This window comes from Ammodytes marinus (genome assembly GCF_949987685.1).
Source record: "Ammodytes marinus genome assembly, chromosome: 11".
NCBI classification, from domain to species: domain Eukaryota; kingdom Metazoa; phylum Chordata; class Actinopteri; order Uranoscopiformes; family Ammodytidae; genus Ammodytes; species Ammodytes marinus.
The window spans coordinates 12,471,417-12,487,809 of NC_137215.1; the positions used below are offsets into that span (position 1 = coordinate 12,471,417).

At 38.2% G+C, this 16,393-nt stretch overlaps 2 protein-coding genes across 4 annotated transcripts in view; both read right to left on the reverse strand.

Annotated features, from left to right (window-relative positions):
* The window catches only part of kcnh1a (potassium voltage-gated channel, subfamily H (eag-related), member 1a), a gene marked incomplete at both ends in the record, with an annotated part of 41,316 nt that extends 33,173 nt beyond the window's left edge, over positions 1-8,143 (reverse strand). For all 3 annotated transcript variants that reach the window (XM_080037067.1, XM_080037066.1, XM_080037065.1), the window contains 2 exons: positions 1,049-1,172; positions 8,071-8,143. In XM_080037067.1, coding sequence (XP_079893193.1) covers positions 1,049-1,172; positions 8,071-8,143 — 197 coding nt within the window. The remainder of the gene's footprint in view (positions 1-1,048; positions 1,173-8,070) is intronic.
* A 3,057-nt stretch (positions 8,144-11,200) lies between these two features.
* Positions 11,201-16,072, reverse strand: mrpl57 (mitochondrial ribosomal protein L57). The gene is made up of 2 exons (XM_080036976.1): positions 15,934-16,072; positions 11,201-11,807 (listed from the first exon to the last, which is right to left on the reverse strand). The coding sequence occupies exon 2, from the start codon at positions 11,790-11,792 to the stop codon at positions 11,481-11,483; it is 312 nt and encodes a 103-aa protein (XP_079893102.1). The 5' UTR covers positions 11,793-11,807; positions 15,934-16,072; the 3' UTR covers positions 11,201-11,480.
* Positions 16,073-16,393: the final 321 nt, after the last annotated feature.

A 16,393-nucleotide genomic window follows, 5' to 3' on the forward strand; every position in this document is an offset into this window, starting at 1 on the left:
TCCTAATGACTTAAGCGATCCCCTGATTTTTCATGTAACACCATCAATAAAATGTCAGTGTGTCCAGTAGTTTGGTTCATGACTGAATACCTGAAGCAGACAAAAAATAATGTAATTCCTATCAGCCTCAGCTTTCTTATTAACACTTGTTATAATACTAACACGCTTAACTACGATGATAACAGCATGTTAGCACTACCATTCTGAGCATACTGACGTTAGCATTTAGCTGGGAGCACATAGCCGTAGAATTATTCAATGACCAAATTACTGCAGCCATTGCCCCTATCCAGAGACACATCTCACCAATTGATTTAAAGATAATTGTTTTCAGTTTGGATGTACAGCTTATTAATTTACTCCAGCTCTTATGCGGCTAATTATTGAGGGAATTATGCCCCTCCCCCCCACAAAAAAAAACACTGCCATGGTCAAAACTGTATGGACCTGCACCTGATTACATTACCCCCTCGAAATAAATAGCTCTACAAATGACCTCAAATTATACAGTGTGTCATCCTGTTGGTAGCAGGTGTTAATACAAATAAACACAAATAGATTCACAGATACAACGTCAATTTCACAACACACCCTCTATCATAGCAATGCAAGAGTCTATTTCTGTCAATGCAAGGATCTAAGTGAGAGCCCCACGCAACTTTTCACTGCAGGTACTCATGACATAAAGACAAACCTTGTAAAGAAAGTCATCCTCTCTCTAGGGTAATCTACAGCATGATTGTATTAGCTTCGCCAGCTGAGATGAAGCTCGAGATAAACGAGATAGCTGTAGCTATCACTGGCTGGATTCTCTTGTTTATCGTATACAGAAGAAATATCTATCAAAACAATGTATTACATGCCAATGTTAAATTGTTATACAGTTACATATTCAAAACTATCTTGTTATCTGGTGGAGGTCAGTTACAAAAGTTATGTTTGATATTCTGTAATCGTTAAATGCAATGTATAACAATCAGATAACCTCTTAAGCATTTGAAGACTGTGTCCTAACACATCTAGACATACAGAGTGTCTTGCTGCCTACCTGCAGGTGCTGCTCTTCTGCATCACCTCTGCTCTGTGATACCCCGACAACTTGCAGAAGCCATCATTGCTGTAGACGATAGGCCAGTCCACTATCTGAGCATTTCCCAGGACAAAGTTGGTGTCTGATCGAGAGTAAACGGGGAAACAAAAGGAGCAAATAGCTTGAGGGAGTGCAGTTTTTTCTTGAAAACAACAGCAACTTATATACTTAATCATAAGCTTAAGTTGGGAAAAGGCAGAGACCTATTACATTCAAGGTCAAGGGTTGGGCGGAACAGCAACGGAGAAAGGTCAGCAAAGAAGGAGCAGTTGTTCAGATGATAAGACACTACAAAGCAAATGTTGGGGGAAAGGCATATTTAAAATTAAAAAAAATAAATCGAAGATGCATCCTGATCATATTTATAATAAAACAAGTTTTGGGGTTCAGAGAAACAGACAGATATTTCATTTAATATTAGTGTTTGTGCACAAGAAATGTGCGCACCCTGATAAAGATCAAATGTGTGTTAAACAGGCCCTGCATTGGGTCATTTTAAATTTCAGTTCCTAATCAGTGACTTATTTTATGATGGAGGTTATCCCCTCACCATGGCCACAAATCATGGAATATGATGTTTTAACTTCATGCTGTATCTGTTATTTAAAATGAGCTCACACACGGAAGGATTTGCATGATTGTCTATGGCCCATTATCCTCTCTACACGGGGGCACGTCTGCACAAAAGTAGGGCAAATACTAAATATTTGTTTATGCAGAAAACATCTAAGTGTTTGCCCCTTTGACTTGTTTAGTGGTTGCTCATTAGCAGTGATTTTCAGAGGAACCTTTTTTATTACTTGTGGAGAATATGAAACAGCCTTAGTTTTAGATTTTAGTTTGTGTAGGAAACGTGAGTGCTTGTGTTCATCATTAACTGGTCCATTTTATGAATAGTAATTATTATGTATTATATTAAGTATTCTTAGTATATTGTACTGCCATCGGTTTTTAAATGTCACTGTAAACAGAGTAAATTAATTCTTATATGTCGTATTTTGCATATTCAAATGTTAGAAAAGCCTCAGAGCAAAATGTATTGGCGGTCAAAATGCTAATAAACCTACATAATCATTAAGATGCATGCGCATTTTAATATCCTGTTTTGCTTCGACCCTATTTTCTAAACCTCAGTGAGCGTATAATAAAAAAAAGCACACACTTTTATTCTGTGCTCATTATAGTTCTCATGCGTCATATTATGTAAAATCAAAGGATAACACTGGTGTTTTAAAGTTTAACAGCTGCCTTTTAATGGAGAATGATTACACTCTGTAGTACTTGCATATATGCAAAATATGCAAAACGGTGTAGTTTTAAAACAAATGGCTACTGCATTTTTTTTCAAATACCTTGAAAAATAGGCCTATTTCCTTTTTAAAATTGCACACATGCGATTAATGCATTGACTATGGATATTATTTGAAGAAATGTTTATTAATAATAATAATAATAATAATAATAATAATAATAATAATAATAATAATAATAATAGTAATAGTAATAATAATAATAATAATAATAATAATAATAATAATAATAATAATAATAATAATAATAATAATAATAATAATAATAATAATAAGGGTTTATTGACAAATATGACGCAATTACTCATGTGCACATCTGCATGTTGAGATTTTATATATCAAATTAAAATGTATGTGCAAAACATATGCATAACGTGTTATTTCATTCCATAGCTAGGACCAAAACTAAGACCTTATTAGTAATAGATCATTTTTGGGGGTAAAAAAATAAAAGTAAAAACAATCTCTGAACTATTCACATCATTTTGGCAAAAGGAAAAAAAATTGCAGATATGATGGTTTAGAAGTTGTTGAAGTGAAACAAATTAAAATCTCTGTAAAGCCAATCTGAAAACAAACCGCCCTGCTTTGCACAGGGGCAACTATAATATGACAACACAGGGATGAAAGAGCAGAAGGAGGAAATAAAAGACACTTTCAACAAAACACATGGAGAAATGCTTCTTTCATATCACATAGGAACACATAAAGACACACATTTGAACACATTGAAATGACGACTAAAAGAGACTAAAGAGAAGTGACAGAATATGATGCAGATGCACGATAAGTTCCATGCCAACGTGTTATTTTACAGCGATCAGACAAACGTTAATCTTTTGAGTAAAGAAGCATAAAGTCCAAAGCTGTATTGTATGTGTGTTATTAGCGCTGGATTTGTTAAGTTACCGCTTTTTTTTTTTGCAGCAGATTTTCCCATTTTTAGAAAATCTCATCTCAACATGTCTAATTAGTGAAGTGCTTTGTAAATTAACAGCATTGGTTATAGAACATTTAGTGGTACATTACAAAGATAAAGATACCGGAAAGGAAGCATAAGCAGCACACCAAACTAAATTTCATAGTACCTGTCTGTCTATGTGACAGTGTCCAAACTGAAATTTATAAAAAGGAAAGAAGGTTAACACAGTACAGTGATAAACATATGTTGCATGTCAGATAACTTAAAAAATAGATGGGAATGTCAAGCAAAAGAGACACGCTGGTTATTTGGCAATTCCCACTGTGCAGCTCTCACCTGAATGGAATAGTTTGTTAACAGAAATCTGACAACTATAGTGTGTGATATCAAGACAGAAGGTTAATCTTTCTCACTGGACTGACACAGCTTATTTGTAAAAATAAAAATAAAATAAAAAAATGCTGTCAAAGTATTACAGAAATAGACCATTTGCCTTACTGTAGGCATACATTGAATTCATTCATCAATTATTCACAACTGAGGTGGAGATAACCCCAGAAACAAGCTGACAGACACATGGCTAGACTTTGTCCCTGCGTCCCAATACCCATACTTTCTGCCATTTAGTATAGAAAGTATTTTTTTAGGATGTCTCAATTCTTGTGGTAAGATTAAGTATGCTTGTATTGCAGATTTTAATTGCTGAAATCAGCATGCTATTTGAGCGATTCTGACCCACAATAGAGCTGTTAAGCGGAAGTGCCTTACTTCCGGGACATGGGACCTCTAGGCTCGAAAAATTACAACGGTAGTCAATGGAAAGAAATGTATTATGTTCTGGTCCCAGTCATGAAATGCCTTCGATTACACATATGTTTTGTATGGATTTAGATGGTATTTTTTCGTGTAAAGAATGGAACAATTTAGTGAGTAGAAGCTTGATACGGTCAGGTTTTGTGCAGAGCGCTTTTGTGGACTACAGCTCTTCGCTGCTCTTGACACTTATGATATACGTCACCACCACTCGCACCGCTTAGCTCAGAAACATGGCTGTGTCTTTAATGCACTTTACCGCCTTCTTTCAATGACAAGACAAAAGTCTTCAGCGTGGCGAAAACCACTACACAAGTGGACATGTGGAAAGTTTCAATTTCTCGAGTGGGGAGATTGTTGGCGTTGTCCACGCCAGCCATTAGCATTAGCATTAGCACTGTCAGTCGAGAAGTGGAGGGAATGTGTTGAGGTGACGTCACAGAGGCGACAAGACTTGTAGTTGTTCTCGTAACATTTTTTCAAAAGCCGTTAGACGAATAATCATACAACATACCGTCAAACTCTTCACATGAAAAATGATCATTTAGACCCATACAAAACATATATGTAATCCAAGACATTTAATGACTGGGACCAGAAAATAGTAGATTACTTTCCATAGACTCCCATTCATTTTTTTTCAGCCGAGAGGTCCCATGCCCTGTAATTCCGCCACTTCCGCTTAACAGCTATATCCAGTGCGCACTGGAAGTGACATCACATCGCCGGATATGAGCAAAAGGTAAGATTAAGGCACAATGTTATGATGAAATAAAAAAGTAAAAGTAGGTCCCAATTACTGTATGTGCCTACTGCACACTAACTAGATTTGTTTTATGATCAGCTGTAGTATGTACTGTATGTAGAATAGAAAAAAGAAACAGTGTGGGATTCGGAACTCAAGGAGTTATTTGTTGCAGCTAACAAGTTAGCATGCAGCTTTTTTTACTTAATCATCCAGCAGACTTGGAACGATTCAGCAATTTATTTCATGTCATGTTTTGGTCTAATATTCACTCTCCTTTTATTTATTAGCTTTGTTTTAGTCTCTTCCAACTTCTGAGGGAGATGTTTGCCTCTTTAGATGGGAATTTCTGGCTCTCTGCGGCTAATGTTAGTCGCTAACTTTGTTTATATGTTTGCTGAAACCGCTTCTTAGCCTATGCTTTTTTGGTATTCCCTACAAGCAAATGCAGTCATTTATTCAAGGTCAATATAAAAAATATTGATAAAGAAAGCTTTTAAAGACCACATAATTGAAAAAATAAATAACAGACAGGTCATGGCAATAGTAGTTAGAACAGGTGACTCACTTACTGTTCTGGTTCAGCTTCACTCATAGGGCCACATTCGGCCGTAACTGGCACAGATTTCAGTCAAGTAAAAAATAAAAAAGCTTTAAAAACCGACCTTTACACTACCCGACCAGAACTGAATTGCAAGTGAACATGGTGGAGGATTTGACAGAGCTGTAATAGAGTGAATGTTGGTATTCCATTTGCCAGGTGGCCAGAAACACAACTCAAAATGTATAATAGCATTGCTCTGTAACTGCCAGATGTGTAAATAAGTAACTTTTCGCTAATAAGTTTGCCATATTGACTTAAAATGTTGTGCTCACAAAAGGTTTCAGTCGGACAGAAATAGTCATTAGGTATATTGCAGGTTTAAGGACTTTAGATGATCATGGTAGTGTTATTATCCCTATGCGCTTAATGGCATTAGCCTATTCACTGACACTTAGAGGTGCTCCGAGGAGCTTTCAGTTTGTGTTCATTCATGCACCACCTTTGGACAAAAGTGGTAGTGTTTTGACTACGCCAGTTGATGTTCCTGGGTGAGCAAAGGCATTAGGAAAAACTATTAAAAAAATTGCATTCTTTGCACTGATGGTCTTGGTCGCTGTTACGTGTAATTCATGATCATTAGAGGAAAAATATTTAAAATTTCCTTAAATAGAACCATGATTTTGTGTTATTAGTTGCATCAATCAGTGTCATAACTCTCCTGCTACAATAATCGAAAATGTCTGCTGAGAGAAAAAGGTCCATGACAGGTTTAAATGAAGAGAATTTTTTCTCTTCATTTAAACCAAAACAGACCTCTGTGTGTTAACCCTTACATTTAGATTTAAATGCAGGTGGTGAGTTACTGGACATGAGCACAAAACACTAGTCTTGAACTTTGTCATCGATATGTAGTGCAGACTGTTTTTTTTTTACTGTTAACTGTTAACTGTTTGTAAACGCCCAATCACTACTGTGTGTCTATCAAGTCTGTATCCAGTGTTTCTCACACTGGCATCCTGCAGATTATTGTCTTGGCTCTTTTGTTTCTAGCTTTGGAGAGATTTACTTCTCGCTAATCCACGGACCACCCCCAAGGTCGAAGGATAAACTTAAGCATGCGCTTTCGTTTTTAGAGGGTGGATTCTCTCTCTTTTTTCCCAAAATATACTATATGCATACACCTTGGGGATCCAGCTTGTTTACACTGCTCATATAAACAGTCTTGGAAAAAATGCAATCACCCTTTCTGAATAAGTTGTTCCCTTCTGTCATAACACATTTTAAATGTAGATTTGTGTAACATGGGCAGACTGACAGTGAGGCCCAAAGGAGTGCATACACAGAAACTAACATTTTGGTTTAGCATGTGCCTGGGAGCACTGACTATGCATTATGAATACACAACCCAAATCTTACTTTAACCAAAAATAGTGAATTATACTTCAAGCCAATTACAGGGTGTGTATCCAATTAACCTGGATTCTGACAGGCACACACACACACACACACACACACACACACACACACACACACACACACACACACACACACACACACACACACACACACACACACACACACACACACACACACACACACACACACACACACACACACACACACACACACACACACACACACACACACACACACACACACACAATGCTGCAAGCTGTCCAGTGTCATAACTCTCCAGTCTGTCATGTCACTCCCCATTGGATCTAATAATAATGAAAGGCCAAATGATACTATAATGATACACCCATGTCCAAATATACTATAAGACTTCAATTTGGTGAGTTTAAACTTGAACTTCTAATAATCTCACCAACTGTAATATTTAATGTGTTTTTATATTAAAGGTCTGTTTATTGTGATGAGAGTTTTTCTGACTTTTTTTTAACACAAGGCTATATTAGATCAAGAAAATCATTCAACAATTTGAATTCATTTAACCACAATTCATTAGACTCCTCACTGCTGGTTAATGATTATTTGCGAGGAGAAATACCTCCTATTCAGATTATGCTGGTTAATATTTAAAGGCTAAGACATTTGCAACAAAAGCTTGGACATTTTATTCAAATCTGAGGCTTAAACGTGTGGAATCATGGTGAATAACAAAGGCATCATCATCAAATGCTGTTTTCATCCCATCCTGATCTCTGACATTATTATGTTGTTCAGATATTAAAACACCACTGCGTGTGTTTGCATAACGACTGTAGATTTCCAAAGTATACAGATTTGGCTCATATAATTTTTCCAATTAAGACTTCCAGCTGTAGCCTAAATGTAACCTGCTGTCTTCCCTGCAGGGACTCCCTCCCATTTGAAATCAGGGAATGGAGCTCCACATCAGGAGCTCTGACAAAAATGTTGTCAGTCTGAAAATTAAAACTACACTCATAGAGGAGGTTAACATGAAATGTTCGATTTTGAAAACACATTTTTTCATTGCAGGATTTACAACGTAGCTAAATGAAAAAAACTAACTTTTTAACACGCATTTAAAAAACAAATAGCCTATAATGCTTCCATCATTTTCAAATTTCGTTAACTAGTTGATTGGCTTGATTGGACAGTGCCTGCGTGGTTTCAATGCATGGTTTCAACGAATACTATTATATTGGACATCATTCTTACCGTTTGACCGTCTGACAATATTTTCCAAAAAAGTATTCTGAGGGGCCACAAGTCCCCTCCGTCCCCCCGCCATCCTGCCGCTTCACTCAGTCGTCTGCAGGTGAATGTGGACTCCTCGGTCCTCCGCTTGTCTTCATGATGGTCCCTCCAGCTATGAGACGCTGCGTGGATGTCTTGGGAGAGGGGCCGTTTGTCTGCTCCGCTCATCAGCTGCCTCCTCGGCACGGTGCGGTGCGGTGGCGCCTCTTTAGTGAGACGCACCTCATCCTCCAGGAGACGTAAACAACGCATGGGCACCGCACGAGAGGAGGAGGAAGAGGAAGGAAGGGGAGGAAGAGGCGAGACTTTGCTGCTCCACATGCAGCACCAACAGGACCTGGAGCGCCACCTGCTGCTGGACAAATCAGTGTGCGCAAATTCCACTGGTGAAACTGATTACATTAATCAAGTGCTTAAGTCATTTTGTTTTACACAAATTTATACCTCTATACTCCACTACATTTCATAGGGGATTATTGGATCATTATTATATATATTTTTTAAAGCTATAGGGCGTGAGATTTTTATTTTAAATGGAGCCAGATGAAGCCTATCAGCTCAACAAAACTCTCTCTGTAGACTTTTCTCAGTATAGCAGCATCTACTAATTCCTCATGACAGTTAGACACTATAGCTTTAATTAACTACACAGATGAATAGTCAAGTTACCTTATTTTAAAACAAACACTGTCAGAAAAAGGGCTATAGTGGGGGCGCTCGTGGTGTGGTGGTGATCGTCCCCCCCCCATGAGCTCAGGACTCGCAGCAGACCCGGTTAGAATCCGAACCGTGGTCAGTTGGTTCTCAGCATGTCATTCCCCTCTCTGCCCCATGTCATCTCTGCCCCCTAGTGCTAATTATAGGACCTCAGGATAACTATAGCATTTGAACCTTGGTGAGGAAGTACATAAGTTTCCATGCATTAAAGGTGCATGGTTGAGTAGCCTTTAAATCAAATAAATAAAACTTTGGAATATTGGTAGATCAGAAAGACAAGGGGACACATAGGCTACAATATCATGGGTACACACCACAGCACCTTAGAGGGCACTGCTCCAGTGACAAGCTGTTGTACCCATAAAGGTAAAATAATGGGCTGAATTTTCTGAGTGTATGATAAATTTGATTTTCACATGTTTTTTGTATTGTGGCCCTTAGCCTACAACATCCAGGGCCTGTCATCAAATTTCAGATGACTATGAGATGTTTTCAACTTCTAACATGGATTCATTTAAATAACAGCTTGAGCCTCAAAAAGGTCATGTTTTCAACAACGATTTCAAAATTTTAAAAAGTAAGCGGTCTTAACTTGTATACCAGAACTACCAGTATTTCTTTGTCTTTCCTTTCCTATTAATCCTCACTAAACCCCCGTCAATTTGACCAATCAATTGGGATTATTTGAGAACACCTAAAACACCTGCAGCAGTAAAATGCTGCCAACACATTGTTGCATTAGTAATGTACATCCGATATCCCATCTGTCAAGGGCAACTACTTTCACTTCTGATACTTCTTTCATGTACATTTTGCTGATAACACTTGCTTGTTTATGACTGCGTCTTTTTCCTGTGAGAGATTTCATTATTGTTGTCGACAAGATCGTCCCCTTTTATTTTTGTGAAGTGCTCTATATGTTTTGAGTTGACCATATCTAAATATAGATTTTTTAGATAATTCAGGCGGGTAATATTGAGCAGATTGAAACAATCCCGAAAAGCATCCTACAGTGGACCTTGGAGGAATCTGGGTTTGCTACTTCATTTTAAATGGATTATTCGCTTACAGTCAGGTTCTTGGAGGTGGTGTCCCAAAGCAGCAGCCAACACTTGAGCCTTGTGGACGTTTTGAGAATTGGCCATTTCACAAACAGCATTTTCTCCAGCTCATTAATCCTATTCAATTATGTTAGACCCTGCTGTGCCTGCACTTAAAACAGATTTCAAATGAAGCAGATTAAGACAATTTTTTTTTACCCAAATTAGACCAACGGTCATTATGAAAGCTTGTCACACCTCTGGTTTCTCTGGAGCCCAGAAGACCTCTGGGTTTCTATTGTCTCACTTTGTCCACTGGGTTCCTCTGTTGTCGCACGTCTAAATCAGACTGGACGGCTACTATGGAAACCAGCATGGCTCTGTGTGCTGCAGACGCCCTGAACTCTCTATCGCTGAGCCATGCTGTTGTTTGTCCTCCTTATAAGTAACTGTGCACACATTGGTTCATGCCCAGCAAAAACACACAACGCATCAAAGTGTTTTTTTTAGCATGTACAGGCTAAATAAGGGGTTCAAAGTATTATATGTAACACAAGATAAATGGTTTATCCTACATTATATGTAATAATATTATACACTGCGAACTGATGAAATCATGTTTACATCATGTTTGTTTGATTTACTCCTTATACTAAATACAGATGGGTTAAAGTGTCACCAATAAAAGACAAAATAGCCATGGCTCCATGGGCTGTAGAGCCAGGGTTGGCGTTGTGTTTTATGGTGCACACACCTCTCGCTTTGTAATAAACCTTTTCACACAGTCCTTCAAAAAGTTATGAAAGTCGAGAAAGGTGATAAACGTAATCATTTCCTATTGGCTTTTCCTCTAGATATGTTTTATTGTTTGACCGACAAAGCAAACGTCATGGTCATAACTGTTATCAGACATGAAATGTGCAGTATCTTGCAGGGAGGGGTCAAACTGCTGCACAATGTCCGGTACAGGTTCACCTGAAAGTCACATGTTCTCAGTAATCTAGCCACTGGGAAACAGGTATGATGTCAGAAGACTCAGCACAGCATGTTTGTCCAAACAGAAACACACAACAATCGAAATGAGAACATTAGCATTAAAACATTATTTTCCAACTTCAAAGGGTTCAAAAATATAATGTTAAGCTACAATTGGGCTTACCGACAGTCACAACCCATTTAACTCCCCAGACAGTTTATATAACTGCTCCCAAATGTACCCTCATCTGTTTATACACAATATAAAAGGGATTTTTATAACTGGTCGGAAGCATGTTTTTTTTTAAACTTGAAAGTGTTTATCTTGTAAAATAGCACTCAAAAAAGGATCCGGTAGCAAATGTTAAGCAGTTTTAATCCAAAAGAGCTGCACAGAATGTGAGGTTATTAGTCCTGTTGCAATGCGGATTCACACAGAACTACAAATACAATGGTTTACAGATTTGTTTTATGGAGGCAGACGAGGTAAATACAGTCTATTGATCGTCATGGTAACTTTACAGCTGACGTATAAAGTCCTGATTCACGTAAATACACATAACTAAACCTAGCTTTCTTTGTCATACATAAACATGTTATATTGTCACATTATAAACAACGTCTTTTTTCTGTCGGCCATTAACTTGACCATGTCTTGGTGATATTGAGGTGACTGAGGTGATCCGTTATGCGCTTGTGTTCGGGGAAATTGGCGAATTTGGTCTCCTTGATCTTGAGCCAGTTCTGTGCTCTGCGCTCTGCGGCGTGGCCGTACTCCTGCTCTGCGGTCATGTAGGGCCGGCTGATCCAGTACTCATTCTCAGCCTCGCGCTCCAGGTGCTTCAGCGTGTTGCGTTTCATCTGCCATGTGATCTGTCGCGGACGCCGATACTTCCCGATCCACTGCTTCCCAGAGATGCCTTTCTTCAGCAGGGTGAGGGTGAGGAACATGGTGGCCAATTGTTTCTGCAAAAAAAAAAATGGAAAAAAAAAATGTTAGAAGAGCCACTATTGTTATAGATGGAGTCAGCATTTCTGGAGAATGCTTGTTGTCACAATCAGTGAATATCTCCTCACCATCAGCTACCTGCCCATCCTTTGTGTACGATGAAAAAAGATCCAGTGCTAATTCAGAGCCTATGCTCTGTAAACTGGCATGTTGCCAGCTAAGGTGGGGCCCCTTTGTTTACATACAGTACCCCTTGTTTACATACCGGGTTACAGAGCCTAGGCTGTGTATTAACACTTGATTTTTCTTACAGCACACACAGTACAGACAGATAGCGGATCGTGAGGAGATATTCACTGCTTTTGACAAAAAAAAAAACATTGCACAACAAGCGTTCTCCAGAATCACTGACTCTTATTTGAGAAGCATCGGAATAGTTTTTTCATTGCTTCTGCAGGTTTCCACAAGTTAATTTAACTTTTTATCCTTTTTAAAACTATTATGAATGCAATTCTAGACCCATTTCACATCCATACTGGCAAAAAAGAATGTGTTAGGATATGAACGCAAATTATCATATTCAACATGAATTATGCTATGGTTGTGTGTTGCTTTTGTTGTTTTGTGACAGAGTAATCAGATCAAATCAAGTGAGACTGAATTTAAAAGGGTTCTTCATAAACGTTTCCATTTTTGTATTAGCAAGAGCTGTCAAAAAAAAGCTCTGATTGAGCTCTATGCAACGCAATCAAGGTTAGATACATTGAAAACCCTACGCTTTCCTGACTTGCCCTCCTCACTGAAGAAAAATTGGGAGCAAGTGTCGGTGTGCGCCTTTGGAGTAACATAAGGTGTGAGTCAGTAGGTGAAACTGAAGAATAATGGAGATGTAGATAAGCTACAGTCTGAACACATGCCCACACACAGGACTCATCAGTCGACATAAGTGATAACACTTGTGTGGGTGGATCATCAGTGTGGAGGGGCTTCAAGAAAACTTGTCATCAAAAAATCCTGCAAACATTAATTTAAGCCAATTGAAGAGAAATACAGCCAATCCTTCAGCTTTTTTTTCTTTTATGAGGCTATGAATTGTAATTTTATTCCAAATTAAAAATGACCATCAATATTAACAATCTGACTCATCTGTTAATCTCTTTGTTATACAGTCAAATAAGATAAAGCAGATCAAATATAAGAAATAAAAGATACCGGAAATCTCAAGGAAATACTCATCTCGAGGTGCATCTTTGATGAGTCGGGAATTTTATTTCTAGCTTTGACTTGCAAGTTTTAAGATTGTTCTCGCAAACCACAATTAAAAAAGACTGTTCTTGATGAATTTCCATTATTTAAATAATGGTGAATATTTCACACTTCCTTATTTAAAAAGCTCTCTAACTGGCAAACATACAATCAGATATTGATTTCATGATTTAAAAAAAAAATTGCCTTAAAGGAGCTGTAAGCGGAATGGTTCTTTTAGCTAACTTCCTGTCAGTTACTGCAGTTAGCAGTCCCCTCGCTCGTCCCTACGTCACCACATTAATGCACTGCGGTCTTCGAGCAGCAAGTTATCTAGCATCATCTCAGATCCATAAGTGTGATAAAACATGATAAAAACCATCAAAACAGACATTGGGAAGGATTTTTACCTGCTCCGCCATTGTAGGCGCATAAACATTCACCCATGTGTCGCTCTGGCGTGCACCGGTGTTGCACCGAAAGCTGTGACCTGTCAGAATGTGTGACCCTAGAGGGCGCTGTTCTTATTTCTCAACTGATTTCAATAGACTGTAGGCATATAACAACCCAGTCTCACAGTGAAATGTTTTAATAATTATGTTGGTCCACAGCTGAAAACAGTTTCACAAAAACAGCCCTGCAATTGAGAGATTGTTAAGTTGTTTGCTTCCAATTTAAAATGATTGCACAGTGGAAAAGGTATAGCCTACACATTTCACTGTGATGGGTAGGCTTACTAGGCTAACTAGGTTGGTTATTCACCTTTAAAAAACACCTAAAACAATCTGACCATTTCAGTGCCAATTTTGAGAAACTTATACGATTTGCACAATGGACCAACGTTTTTATCTTATATTTCACCATGAGACTGGGTTAATCAATAAGAACAGCACCCTCTAGGGCAGGGGTCCCCAAACTACGGCCCGCGGGCCAATAAAAAGCGGGCCGATTTTAAAAAGATAATGTAATATGGCCATTTGAATTTTTTTATTTTTTTTTTGCATTTCTTAGTTAACCCACTAGTGCAGGGGTGTCAAACACTGATTGATTGGCCCGTGGCACATTTTAAAAATATAATGTAATATTGCGCTTTTAATTTTTAAATAATTTAAATGCACTCATTATATTACAGAGAAATATGTCCCATAAAAGAAAATGAGCAACAAGCCCATCCCAGAGGACCCTGCATAATATTTTATTTTAAATTAATATTATTATGGAAAATGTATGTGTCCTTCTCCAATAGCTTCTAATTCATCTGACACAGTGTCTCCATTTTTTTTTCATACAAAATTCTTCAGATTTAGCCTCTTAATTTCCCTCTCAAAGTGCACCAGATTCATGCATTTCGCTTTAAAAACTTTAAAAAATCTCCCGGGGGGCATACCCCCGGACCCCCCTAGGAGGGTTGGGACCTCGGCTGGATACTATTTTCACCCTGCTGGACATTGGACACAAAGGCAGAAAACACTGGGTGTATCATTGGCATATAAACAAGAGGGGAAATGTGTCTGTTTAATGTGCAAGGAAAGTGTTGCCGTGAAGAAGGATTACAATTTACGAAGACACTATGAAACTAAACATCAGAGCAGCTACATGTCCTGATAAATGTGTTATTTTTGCAAAGTGGCCCGGCCCTTCGTAGATTTTTTCTGTATGTGGCCCTCAGTGAAAAAAGTTTGGGGACCCCTGCTCTAGGGTCACACATTCTGACAGGTCACAGCTTTCGGTGCAACACCGGCAGTGAGACCATGAGTGAGACGGGTGCGGACGGGTGTCGGTTTGTAGCATTCCCTCTAGTGATGAAATTTCGGGATACTACTTAAAGTTTAATTGCTTATTACAAGTAGAGCAGCTGACTAAGAGATTGGCTTTATGAAACGCGCACATCGTGTAAGTGATTACTGTATGAATTAAGAGAAATGTCACACTTAAAATAATATAAATAAACCGCTTACATCACCTTTAAGGTGCCAATTGTTCCTAAATCTTAAACCCGGCTTGTCCATTATCTCTCACCGAAAGTGAATCTTTTAAGCATTTTTAATTGTTTTTGACCACAACAACAAAAGATGAATGTGTGGTGCTTTAATATTGAAAACATATACTTGGTACAGTATGTTTTGGAGCCATCGTGAAGGGCATTAGTTTGGCCATGATAATCGGGACATGACATTCATAAATTCCCAAACCTACTCTCGCTGTTAAAAACATATGTATATATTTTTTAATAGTGACAGTGACAGCAGCACCACACTACATAAACACAAGTTGGTGAACACAGTGGAGCATTTAGTAGCTAAAGGGTCAGATATTTCCCTTATGAGTTATTGGAGAATCAAATATTGCACATACCCATGCCCTTTCGAGCATGTCTGTTTTTCTTTTGCTTTTTTTAATTCTATTTCTTTGTTTTGCTTTTGTTTGTTTGTTATTTATTCATCTATTTTTTTTATTGCATGTTCGAAATAAAGACAATCAATCAAAATATTGCACATACATTCACCAAGAGCTAGCACCCTCAATTAACGATAGTGCAGATGTGTAATTTAGCAACTATTTGCTGATAACAAGTCCATCAAATCCACTTCTAATGATTCTTCGTGATAACAATGTCAGTGTCGTGTTGCTTTTCTTCATTTGCCATAAAATCTATTTCTGCAGGTTAAACCAAAAGTTGAATCAATAGCATTAACAATTGTTGGGTTAACACATAGTAGGCTATTGCTTTGTCAAATATCATCCCAATGTAGTAACGGAATGAATGTCACACATGTCAACATGACCGCACATTGCTAATGTAGCTTTAGCCTAACATTAGGCTACATACCAAGGGCGGCTTAGAAAGGGGGATATCACAACACATATGCACTTGTACGCCACATATGTGTTCCTTACCTTTTCTTCAAACTCCTGCAGCTATAGTTCACTTTCCAGCTAAAAGATAAACATCGCCCAGAATCAGACACTTTCAGAAGATCGCTAAGGAGAATTTGAGAGGCAGTGTGGGGGCATAGATGTGTGGGGGTCATTGAACGCGTTTCCGACGTATCTACGGTGCAGCAGAAGGCTCAAACGTAATGTCGCTGATTTAATTGTCGCGCTTATTGTTGTTGACTGTCTGCTATATTCCGGTCTAGCCTATACTATATGAGTTAATCCTTTTGACCAGTGGTTGCATCGTAGGGCGCAGATTACATTATTGTTTTATTCATATTTGATATAGGCCTAGGCCTAGCCTATGTTACATACATTGCTGTTATTATAGCTACACAGACGCAGTCGGCATTTTATTTAATTTAAATTTAAATTTAAAGGTTTGCTTTTTTTTCTAAGAGGTTATTGTGCCCTGGGGGAG